Source organism: Oryctolagus cuniculus, chromosome 2, assembly GCF_051225735.1.
Source record: "Oryctolagus cuniculus isolate XC-2025 breed Fujian yellow rabbit chromosome 2, ASM5122573v1, whole genome shotgun sequence".
NCBI classification, from domain to species: Eukaryota; Metazoa; Chordata; class Mammalia; order Lagomorpha; family Leporidae; genus Oryctolagus; species Oryctolagus cuniculus.
Genome location: NC_142868.1, coordinates 1,698,738 through 1,708,615, shown reverse-complemented (window position 1 = coordinate 1,708,615; position 9,878 = coordinate 1,698,738). Strand labels below are relative to the sequence as shown.

The 9,878-nt window shown below is 70.4% G+C and overlaps 2 protein-coding genes across 22 annotated transcripts in view; one reads left to right on the top strand and one right to left on the bottom strand.

Annotated features, from left to right (window-relative positions):
- The first annotated feature begins 522 nt into the window (after positions 1-522).
- SLC75A1 (solute carrier family 75 member 1) lies at positions 523-3,630 on the top strand. 6 transcript variants are annotated; one of them, XM_051836695.3, is made up of 11 exons: positions 523-977; positions 1,408-1,504; positions 1,583-1,686; positions 1,757-1,915; positions 1,983-2,144; positions 2,291-2,523; positions 2,628-2,736; positions 2,824-2,914; positions 2,995-3,042; positions 3,111-3,200; positions 3,286-3,630. In XM_051836695.3, the coding sequence occupies exons 1-11, from the start codon at positions 804-806 to the stop codon at positions 3,396-3,398; spliced, it is 1,380 nt and encodes a 459-aa protein (XP_051692655.3). In that variant the 5' UTR covers positions 523-803; the 3' UTR covers positions 3,399-3,630. The 6 variants fall into 6 exon arrangements, with proteins under 6 accessions (XP_051692655.3, XP_051692654.2, XP_051692652.3 ...); XM_051836692.3 differs by having other exon boundaries at positions 526-977; positions 1,615-1,686; XM_051836694.3 differs by having other exon boundaries at positions 1,757-2,523.
- ADD1 (adducin 1) overlaps positions 3,504-9,878 on the bottom strand; it is a 78,841-nt gene continuing 72,466 nt past the window's right edge. For 8 of the 16 annotated variants that reach the window (XM_051836678.3, XM_051836680.3, XM_089324933.1 and 5 more), the window contains 3 exons: positions 7,622-7,778; positions 5,416-5,514; positions 3,504-4,499 (listed from right to left, as the gene is read on the bottom strand). In XM_051836678.3, the coding sequence (XP_051692638.2) occupies positions 4,168-4,499; positions 5,416-5,514; positions 7,622-7,778 (588 nt within the window). In that variant the 3' untranslated portion in view covers positions 3,504-4,167. Of the gene's footprint in view, positions 5,082-5,415; positions 5,515-7,621; positions 7,779-9,878 lie in introns of all 16 variants that reach the window. The other 8 variants (XM_051836685.3, XM_051836688.3, XM_089324945.1 and 5 more) reach the window with 2 other exon arrangements.

Genomic DNA, 9,878 nt, shown 5'->3' with positions numbered 1-9,878 from the left:
CACCGGATGTCCACGCACGGAGCCTCGGCCCCCAGGTGTCCACCAAGCGAGCACCAGCGAGCCGTGACCGCTGAGCCGGCCGGGCCTCCGCCCTTGGGCGGCCACCGGGAGATGGACTGACCATGGGGGGGTATCTCCGGTCCTCGGACCTGTGGGTCTGGACACTGGTGATGCGGCGGCCACGGCCGGAGCTCGGGTGGGCAGCTTGGCTCCGACAGGAAGGGGCCGGGCCGCATGGGCAGGTGTGTGTGCTGCCCGGAGGACCGGGGGCTGTGAGGCTCCGGCCACGTGGCCGGGTTCCAGTGCGGACCCCAGGGGCGAGGCCGCCTGCAGGTGCAGGGCACGCGCCTCGCGCCCGCCAGGGGGCGCTCCCTCCCCCAGCGGCTACCCGCTGCCTGGCCGGGGACCCTTGCGCCACAATAACGGCCAACGAGCTGCGGCCGCCGCCTTCCCGCCGCGCGGGGCCCGCGGGGGCGCGCGAGAGGCAGGCATGCGCGCCTCCGGGCCTGCCTGCGTCACTTCCGGGGCGCGGTCAGCATCGGCCCCGCCCTGAGGTCCCTTCCGCGTTCTTCCGGAGCGCCCGGCCGGTCCGGCGGTGGGGGGTGGGGGTGCGTGTCGCGACCTCTCAGGGCACTGGTCCAGGGTTGCAGGGGTGAGGTGTCCGGACCGCGCGCCCCCGCCGCTCCTTTGCGTGGTGCCATTGCGGTGCGGGCCTGGCCGCGCGCCCTCCCTGACCCCTCGGCTCATTTGCTCCCGCGGCGGGACCCAGCGCCCCCAGCCAGGCCCGGGCCGGAGCGGCCGCCATGGGGTGGGGTGGGGACGAGGGCTGCACCCCGCGCCCGCCCATCCGTCCGCAGCCCGCGTCCACGCGCCGCGTGCTCGCCGTGGTGTTCGTCGGCCTGCTGCTGGACCTCCTGGCCTTCACGCTGCTGCTGCCCCTGCTGCCCCGGCTGCTGGAGAGCCACGGCCATGCCCACGTGAGCGCCTGCGGGGCGGCCCCCGCGCCCACTGCCCTCTCCCCAGGACGCCGCCCCCGCTCCCGGCCCCCGCGCCCACTGCCCTCTCCCCAGGACGCCGCCCCCGCTCCCGGCCCCCGCGCCCACTGCCCTCTCCCCAGGACGCCGCCCCTGCTCCCGGCCCCCGCGCCCACTGCCCTCTCCCCAGGACGCCGCCCCCGCTCCCGGCCCCCGCGCCCACTGCCCTCTCCCCAGGACCCCGGCTCCCGCGCCCACTGCCCTCTCCCCAGGACCCCGGCCCCCGCTCTCGGCGCCCACTGCCCTCTCCCCAGGACCCCGGCTCCCGCGCCCACTGCCCTCTCCCCAGGACCCCGGCTCCCGCGCCCACTGCCCTCTCCCCAGGGTCCCCTCCCCCCGCTCCCGGCCCCCGCGCCCACCGCCCTCTCCCCAGGACCCGCTGTACGGCGCGTGGCAGCGCGGGGTGGACTGGTTCGCCGCGGCCATCGGGATGCCGGCCGAGAAGCGGTACCACGGCGTCCTGTTCGGAGGTGAGGCCCCGTGTCCGGGGGGGACCGGCCGGCCTGGGCCCCGCGCACCGCAGCCCCTGACGGCGGCTCCGCCCGCAGGAGTGATCGGCTCGGCCTTCTCCGTCCTGCAGTTCCTCTCGGCGCCGCTGACCGGGGCCGCCTCGGACTGCCTGGGGAGGCGCCCGCTGATGCTGCTGTCCCTGGTGCGTGCGGCGGGCGCGGGCGGCTCGCGGGGCAGCAGGGCAGGGGCTGAGGGCTGCCACTGCCCCACAGGCCGGCGTGGCCACCTCGTACGCGGTGTGGGCCAGCTCCCGGAGTTTCGCGGCCTTCCTGGCCTCCAGGGTGGTCGGCGGCGCGAGCAAGGGGAACGTGAGCCTCTCCACGGCCATCGTCGCTGACCTGGGCTCGCCTCAGGCCCGCAGCCAAGGCATGGTGAGTCCCGGGCGGGGGGCGGCCCGGGCGGGGACCCCTGCCCGGCTCAGGCGCCTGCCTCCCCCAGGCGGTCATCGGGGTGGCCTTTTCCCTGGCCTTCACGCTGGGCCCCCTGCTGGGCGCCTGCCTGCCCATGACGACGGCGCCCTGGCTCGGCCTGCTCTTGGCCCTGTCGGACCTGCTGTTCCTCTTCTGGTTCCTGCCGGAGACGCTGCCCCCGGAGAAGCGGGTAGGGCCAGGCACGGGCACGGACAGCCCGGGCTCGGAGGCTGGGGTCCACGGGCTGGGCGCGGGGGCGCTCCCGGCACCAGGGCAGCGGCGGGCGCCCAGTGCTGCTGGCCACGAGGCCCTGCAGGCCCTGCCCGCTCCCCACAGGCTCCGTCCATCGCACTGGGCTTCCGAGCCGCCGCCGACCTGCTCAGCCCGCTGGCCCTGCTGCGCTTCTCGGCCGTGGCCCGCGGCGGCGAGGAGCCCCGGCGGTCGGGCTCCGCTGCGGGCCTCGGCAGCCTGCGACGCCTGGGCCTGGTCTACTTCCTCTACCTCTTCCTGTTCTCGGGCCTCGAGTTCACACTGAGCTTCCTGGTGCACCAGCGCTTCCAGTTCAGCAGGTGGGGCCCCGACAGGGACGGCCCGGCCCCCCGGCCCCCGGCCCCCGCCCGAGCCGCAGCGGTCAGGGGCCTGCAGGGCTGCGGCGCTAACCCTCCCCTCCCAGCCTGCAGCAGGGCAAGATGTTTTTCTTCATCGGCCTCACCATGGCCGCCATCCAGGGCACGTACGCCCGGCGGATTGGCCCCGGCCGGGAAGTGGCCGCCGTGAAGCGGGTAGGGGCTCCCTCGGAGGGGCGGTGGGCCAGTGGCACCCCCAGCCCTGCAGGCGGGGTGGTCCTGAGGCCGGCCGTGCCCCCACAGGCCATCCTGCTGCTGCTGCCGGCCTTCCTCCTCGTCGGCTGGGGGCGCTCGCTGCCCGTGCTGGGCCTGGGGCTGCTGCTCTACTCCTTCGGTGAGCGGCCCTGTGGGGGCTGGGCTGGGCCGCCCCACCGCCTCGCCCTGGGCTGACCCCCGTGTCCGCTCTCCCACCAGCCGCGGCCGTCGTGGTGCCCTGCCTGTCCTCTGCGGTGGCCGGCTACGGTGAGAGCCCTACCCTCCGGGCAGGCTGTGCTGGGCGGTGGCGGCCGCTGACCGGGTATCTCCCTCAGGCTCACCAGCGCAGAAGGGCACAGTCATGGGCACGCTGCGTAGCCTGGGCGCCCTGGCCAGGGCAGTGGGACCCCTGGCGGCGGCCTCAGGTGAGGGCCTGGGGACAGCCCCCAGGGACATGGAGGCGGCCGGGCGGGGCAGTGGACCAGGGCCAGCGCCGGCCTCTCTCTGCAGTGTACTGGCTGGCCGGGGCCCAGGTCTGCTTCTCCGTCTGCTCGGGCCTCTTCCTGCTGCCCGTCGCGCTCCTGTGCAAGCTGAGGCACCAGGCGCAGCCCAAGGCCGAGTAGCTGAGCCTGGACGGCACCCCCACCCGCCCGCGCACCCACCATGTCGCCCCGGGTGGCGCCCCACAGGGCGTCTGCCTGCTGCCCGGGCACCACCTGGAGCCTAGGTGCAGACCAGGAAACAGTAAAGAATTTATTTGTGAGTAAAACCTGTTACATGAGGGACGGACGCACAGGCCCCTGTCCGTCTACACAGCTGTATCTCGTGTTGTAATACAAAGAATTAACTACAAAAGTGGAAATTAGAAGTCATTGCATACGTGGGGTCCAAGGGAGAGGGTGAGCCCACGGGCAGGGACAGGGAGGTCTAACCCACGGTGGCAGCCAGCGCGGCCCTTGCCTGGGTGCTGAGCTGCGGGGACCCAGGCCCACCTGGCACCACCAGCCCCTTTCCAGAGGAGTGTTTGATGACAACTCAGCGGGCAGCCTGCAGGCTGCCAGACAAACTAAAGCACCCCCACCCCCACCCCGGCCGGCCCTGTCTCAGAAAGGGAGGCCAACACCCCTGCCACCGCGCCTGCTCTGCAGGCCCCGCAGGCTCCTGGCTCTGGGTGGGGGGAGGTGACTGGTCAGACCATGCATAGCGTTGTGCTGGGGACACGGAGGCCCAGCGTCCAGCCCCAGCCAAGACAGCCGTGGTGCCCAGGGCCTCGGGCGGGCATGCGAGTTCACGGGACCCAGGCTCTGGGCGGGAGTGGGGGCGGCGAGCAGCGAGCGCAGTGGAGGCCGGGAGTGACAGGCACTGAGACGCGGGCGCGGGAGGGGCGCGGGCTCAGGGCTCGCCCTTCTTCTTGCTCTTCTTCAGGAAGGAGGGCGTGCGGAACTTCTTCTTCTTCTTGGAGGGCGACTTGCCCGGGGACCCGTCACTGCCCGGCTCCCCGGGAGGCGCGTCCGCCGCCACGGGGGCTGGGGGGGCTGGGGCGGCCTCCGGCTTGGTCTCGGCAGGGAGCTGGGGGGGGCCTGGGGGGCCATGGGCTTCCTCCTCCTCCTCCTCTTCCTCCTCCAGCGCGGCCTCGGAGGGCTCGTCAGGGGACAGGTCGGGGAGCGCGGGCTTGAGGGGGGCGGCCTCACTGTCTCCTCCGGAAGCCAGCTCCTGGGGGGGGTCTGGGGGTGGGGCAGAGACCTTGACCTGGGGCCCTCGAGGCTACCTGGCACTGCACCACAGGCCAGACAGGGCCTTGCTTGCGGATCAGGGGTCCTCAGACTGCACCTACACTTGAGCCGCACCGCCAGCCCTGCCCTGAGGCCCGGCTGTCCGAGCCGACCCTGAGCACAACAGGACGCCCTGGAAGGAAGCACCTGGGCTACTGCCATGGGGGGAGCCCGGGCCTTCTGCGCTGACCAAGGACACCAGGGCTCCCTCTGCCAGGTGTGCCGCGTTTCTGGGGGACTGGTATGGGACCAGCACCACTCCTCTGCCCACCTCACGCAAGCAGTGCCAGCGTGAAGCCAGGTCCGCACCGACCTGCACCTGAGCCAGGTGGCGGACAGCTCTGTCTGCCAGAGCCCCTCCCCAGGGCCGGGCGGCCCTCCCCCACGCGGAGCCCCTGCTGGAAGGCGGCGGGCTGGGCCTGAGGACGGGGCCTCTGCACGCCTCATCGACAACACAGACGGCACAGCGGCGGACGAGCGAAGCGTGGCGCGGTACTTACTAGGGCAGCAGGTACTCTCTAGCACGTCCGCCTCCTGCTCGCAAGGCAGCCACAGGGAGAGAAAAGCACAGGAGAGGTCTGTGCAGTCGCCACAGCCACGGGCACAGAGGAGGAGGCCGAGCCACGTCGTGGACACAGACGGGGGGGGAGCCACGGGACACACACGCGGCCACACCAGACAGGCGCGCTCCCACCGGGCGCTCAGCAGGGCGGGACGGTGTGCAAGCGACAGGTGACGCCGACAACCCATCCCTGGAGTCCGCCCAGGACGGCCAGCAGGGAGCCGTGGGCAGCCCGGCTGTGACCGAAGGGCCCATGGCAGTGTCCTCCCGCGCGGGGCACCACGAGCCCCTCCCCACGGCACTCACCTTCTTCAAGCTTGACAGGGGTGCTGGGGGGGGTGTGGGGGGCTTCGTTCTGGTCCGGAGGGCGCTTTTCTTCCTGCTCTCTGGTCTCGTCCAGGTTCTCTGTGGACGCACACAGCGAGACGAGAGCAAAGTGGTGGGAGCCCTCGCCCTCTGTGGTGGCAGCCCCAAGGGGCCGTCACGGGGGTGTTCGTCTGTTCCCATTCCTGCAGAACCTTCCAGAGCTGCCTGTGCGGCGCCCAGTGCCAGGCGAGCCCCTCCCTGGGTGCCTGGTCCCTGTGGCCGCCAAGCAGAGCGAGGGCTGGGCGGCATCGGGCCCTGAGCCCTCACCCTCCCGGGACGTCGCCCGGGCATTAGAGCGGTGTGACTGCATAAGCAGGGCGTCCTCTCAGCAAGTCACACTTGGCGACCGTGTGCCTGCTGGGTTCTCCAAAGTAAATACGCTGGCGAGGCCTGCAGGCGTGCGGTGACCCGGCTGCGTCTCAGCAGCAACCCACCAACACCACCCCAGTCCTCAACCCTCCCTCCAGCCCCAGGCTGTGGGACAGTCTAGGAGCAGCAGGTCCTGCGGTCTTTAGAGACAGACAAGTCTGCCATCCACTGCTTTTCCGCCAGGCCTCCCGCGCTCTGCTGTGGCCCAGGGTGTGTCTCAAGCCCAGGCCCTGTGATGGGCAGGGGGCAGCCCAAGCAGTGTTGGGCAGACGTCCACCCTGGTCTATGTGAGCACTCTGGCGCGAGCCCCTCAAAGGTCACCAGGGCCTCTGACCCCCAACGGGCAGTGCTGAGCTGCCCGCCACCGTGCTGGGGCCGGCACACCCGAGTGACGCACGGCCTCAGGGGACATCCAGAGCCGGAGGGCCTGAAGGTGGCTTGGCATGGCCCAACATCCAAGGGCCTTGGGCAGGAAACACGTTCCCCACGCCCGCCTCGGCCGAGGGCCCGTCTGGGGGAGGGCAGGGGTCTCTGGGCGAAGCCTGGCAGAGCAGTCGGGGAAAAGCTGACAAAGCAAACCAGTCTCCCAGATCCTCCAGAGTCCAAAGGGCAACCTGCAGACGGGACGTGCAGGTGAGCAGGGCCAGCGCCCAGACTCCCACCCTCGGCCATCGGGGCCTGCACGCTGCACTGGGCGAGAACAAGGCCACCAGTAGTGATGTGGGCAAGTCACCCCGACGACCCAGGAGGGTCACAGACCCACAGGGAGGCCACCCAGGTGTGCCCCTCCCACCAGGTGCTCTGCCTTGGTCTTGCTGGGCACCTGGGGGTGGGGCTCAAGGAGCACGCCTGAGGCAGGCATGGAGGCGTCATCCTTGGCGAGTTCTGAGCGGGTTCGCATCCACTTGTTAACCCTCAAGTCTGAAACCACCTGCTCTGTGGGGTCAGGAAGTGAGGCTGCCCCCGCATGGCGTGGTTTGGGAGTGCCAGAGCCCTCCACTCGCTGACCCTCGGGCCTGGGGTCTGCAGCGAGTCTGTCCACCCGCCCCGAGCCACAGGCAGGGTGCTCACTGGCACAGAGGCCACGGGCCAGCACAGAGGGGAGTGGAGCCTGGCCCCAGTCCAGGTTCCGCCTCACACGGCCTTGTTCGCTGGGAGCGCTGGCCACTGCTGCAGCTGCAGGCACAGGCCCACCTCGCGGGGCCCCTGTGGGGAGGAGCCATGCGCACACACAGCACACGCAACATGGCGCCCAGCAAAGGCGTGCGGGCATCCGGGGAGGCCGCCTCCCGTGAACTGACAGCCAGGCCACACGCGGAAGCCACCAGCGCCTGGCTCTCCCCGGACCGTCCACAGCACAGTTCTGTGTTGTTCTCACTCCGTGGGGACAGATGCACCCTCACACCCCGCTCTGCCCCACGCCCAGCTCACAGCCTCAGTGCCTCCAGGCTCAGCGAAGCCCCGCCTGTCATTCCGACATCCTGTCCAGCCAGGCCAGCCCCAGGCGCGGTGCTCTGCAAGTCCCGGCTGCCCCCCCCCCGACTCCCGAGTCCCAGCCCCCCCGCGCCTCACCTCCCGAGTCCCGCCCCCCTCCCCCCCCGCGCCTCACCTCCCGAGTCCCGGCCCCCCCCCCCGCCTCACCTCCCGAGTCCCGCCCCCCTCCCCCCCCCGCGCCTCACCTCCCGAGTCCCACCCCCCCTCCCCCCCCCGCGCCTCACCTCCCGAGTCCCGGCCGCCCCCGCGCCTCACCTCCCGAGTCCCGGCCGCCCCCCCTCACCTCCAGACCCCTTCTGCTTGCGCTCCACCTCGCGGCGGTACTCCTCCAGCTCTCGGTCCGTGAGCGCGTTGAAGGGGTTGGGGCCCGTGGTGCTCATGATCACGTGGGGCTGGTACTCCTTCTCAATGATGGCCTTGGAGGCCGTCACCAGCTCCCCCTGTGGACAAGAAGGTGGCCCGGTCTGCGGCAGCCTGGCCGGCGGGGCTCTCCCTGGTCCCAGGCAGGCTGCAGGCAGGGGTGGGAGCGTCCCAGGAGCAGGCAGGGGTGGGAGCGTCCAGGAGCAGGCAGACGCCTGAGGCTGTGCCACTGGGGGCAAGGCCTGGCTCACCTCAGCCTGCAGGGTACAGGACGCCACAGAACAAACATGGCTGGAGGAGGGACCCAGGGGACAGGCCCAGGACACCGCCCATGTCCAGGCAGAGGCCCCTCTGCTGGTGCTGGTTAGAAGTCAGTGCCCCACAGCCTGCACGCTCAGGGCACACGCAGTTCGCCCCTCGCTGGGCCCTGGAGCGCGTCCCGAGCACCAGTGTTTGTCTGAGGAACGCGGGAAACAGCAGAGCGAAGCACAAAGGCAGCTCGCAGGCCGTGCCCAAGGCGGGGCAGTCGGGCTGCGGCAGACACAGGCGGCACGGGTGGGCAGGGCGTGCCACGCAGGCTGGGAGGACGTCGCCTGCCTGCCCAGGGTGGGGGGCAGCAAAGTGGACCCCAAATGCTCTGGGGTTCCCTTCTGAGAAGGTAACCGGAAGTCACACCACGTACATTACTGAACGATGGTTAACACCACCACCAGGAAATCCAGAACCACAGGGAGGCCAGGCCTGGCCCGGCGAGGCCGAGCACCAGAGGAGGCCGGCCCGGGGGGGCTCGGTGCCCGGCAGCGGCCCTGCCTCAGCTGTCCTCGTCTGCTGCTGTCAGCTCTGAGGCCCGACACAGGCCTCGGGCCGCCCATGTGCCAGAGGAGCCCTTGGGCCGCCAGGTGCCGTCTGGTGGCGGCGTTCTGCACCTGCATCCTGATCTCACTGCCGGTTACAGGAGGGACAGGACTCACTGAAGCAGAATGCTCAAAGCTCGAGGGACGGAATACCCAGAACCCGCCCACCCGAGCCCTGTCCCAGGCCTGATGCCCCCGACGACCTGCAGGGCTCCTCCCAGCCGCCTCCAGACCAGCCCTGATGAGAGTCAGGCCCAGAGGCAGGGCTACAGAAGCGGGCTCCTTGTGGAGCTCACTGGAAGGGCCGCGCCCTCCAGCAGGCCACTTCCCTCACTCCCAGTCCCCTCACAAGGCCTCCAAGCAGAGGCCCAGTCCCTGCTCCTGCCCTTGACTGAGGAGGACGAGGGCTCCCCTCCGGCTGCTGCGCCCGACTTCCCCGTCTGTGAGCAGCACACACACGGATCTGAGCACACCCGAGGTGCCGGGCTGACACGGGGAAGCCCCGCCTGCACAAGCAGACGGCACCGTCCTTGCCTGGGCTCTGGGCAGCCTCATGTCCTCGTCCCTAACCGCTCAGTCAGCTGACTGGGCAGACGGTGACCGATGCAGGCTCCGTGCTCCAGTGTGAACTGAGGCCCGCCGCCCCTCCCCCGCTGGAAGGCTGTGAGTGGCCGCTGTGGGGGAAGGGCAAGTGCAGGGCAAAGGGAAGTCCCTCCAGAGAAGCCTTCCAGAATCTCGCCCACCCCCCATTTTCATGATGAAGAGGAGGTCCCCACACGTGGTCAGCCAGCAGTGCCACGCTCCACGTGAAAGGCAGTGGAGGCCAGCCATGGAGTCAAAGCAAGGTCTCGCCACAAAAATGAGACATGGTGGGCACATCACAGAGTGGCTAGGGGTCAGCACAGTCCAGCATTCCACTCATGGCCCTCGGGACAAGGCTCACGCTCCACAGGGCCAGAGAGGGGGGACCGACGTCTACCACAGGTGAGGCCCCAGGGATGGGCACGCACGCTTGCATCTCAACACTGCTGGAAACAAGCCAAGCTGTCCCTGCATAAGGAACCGGCCTGCAGACGCTGTCCTGACGCCCAGGGCTGCCCCACCGGCAGCCTCCACACGCGCCAGGTGCTAGCTGACAGGATCACAAAGGTGTGGCCAAAGTGCCAACAGCTGAAAGAAGGCTGTATCTTCCTCCCTGTTCACAGAGGTTCCTCCACGAATGGCAGCCGGAAACAGACTGAGGACAGGGAAAGACGGGACTCACTGGACTAAACAAAAACACACAGAATACTGCTCTAAGTATTTACAACTCAGACTGTGAGTCGA

Excerpts from the sequence above, each read along its gene's own strand:
- SLC75A1 (XM_051836694.3), top strand. The coding sequence starts at position 804 with ATGGGGTGGGGTGGGGACGAGGGCTGCACCCCGCGCCCGCCCATCCGT. Across the intron at positions 2,737-2,823 it reads AAGTGGCCGCCGTGAAGCGG|GCCATCCTGCTGCTGCTGCC; the intron begins GTAGGGGCTCCC and ends GTGCCCCCACAG. Across the intron at positions 3,043-3,110 it reads CTCTGCGGTGGCCGGCTACG|GCTCACCAGCGCAGAAGGGC; the intron begins GTGAGAGCCCTA and ends TATCTCCCTCAG.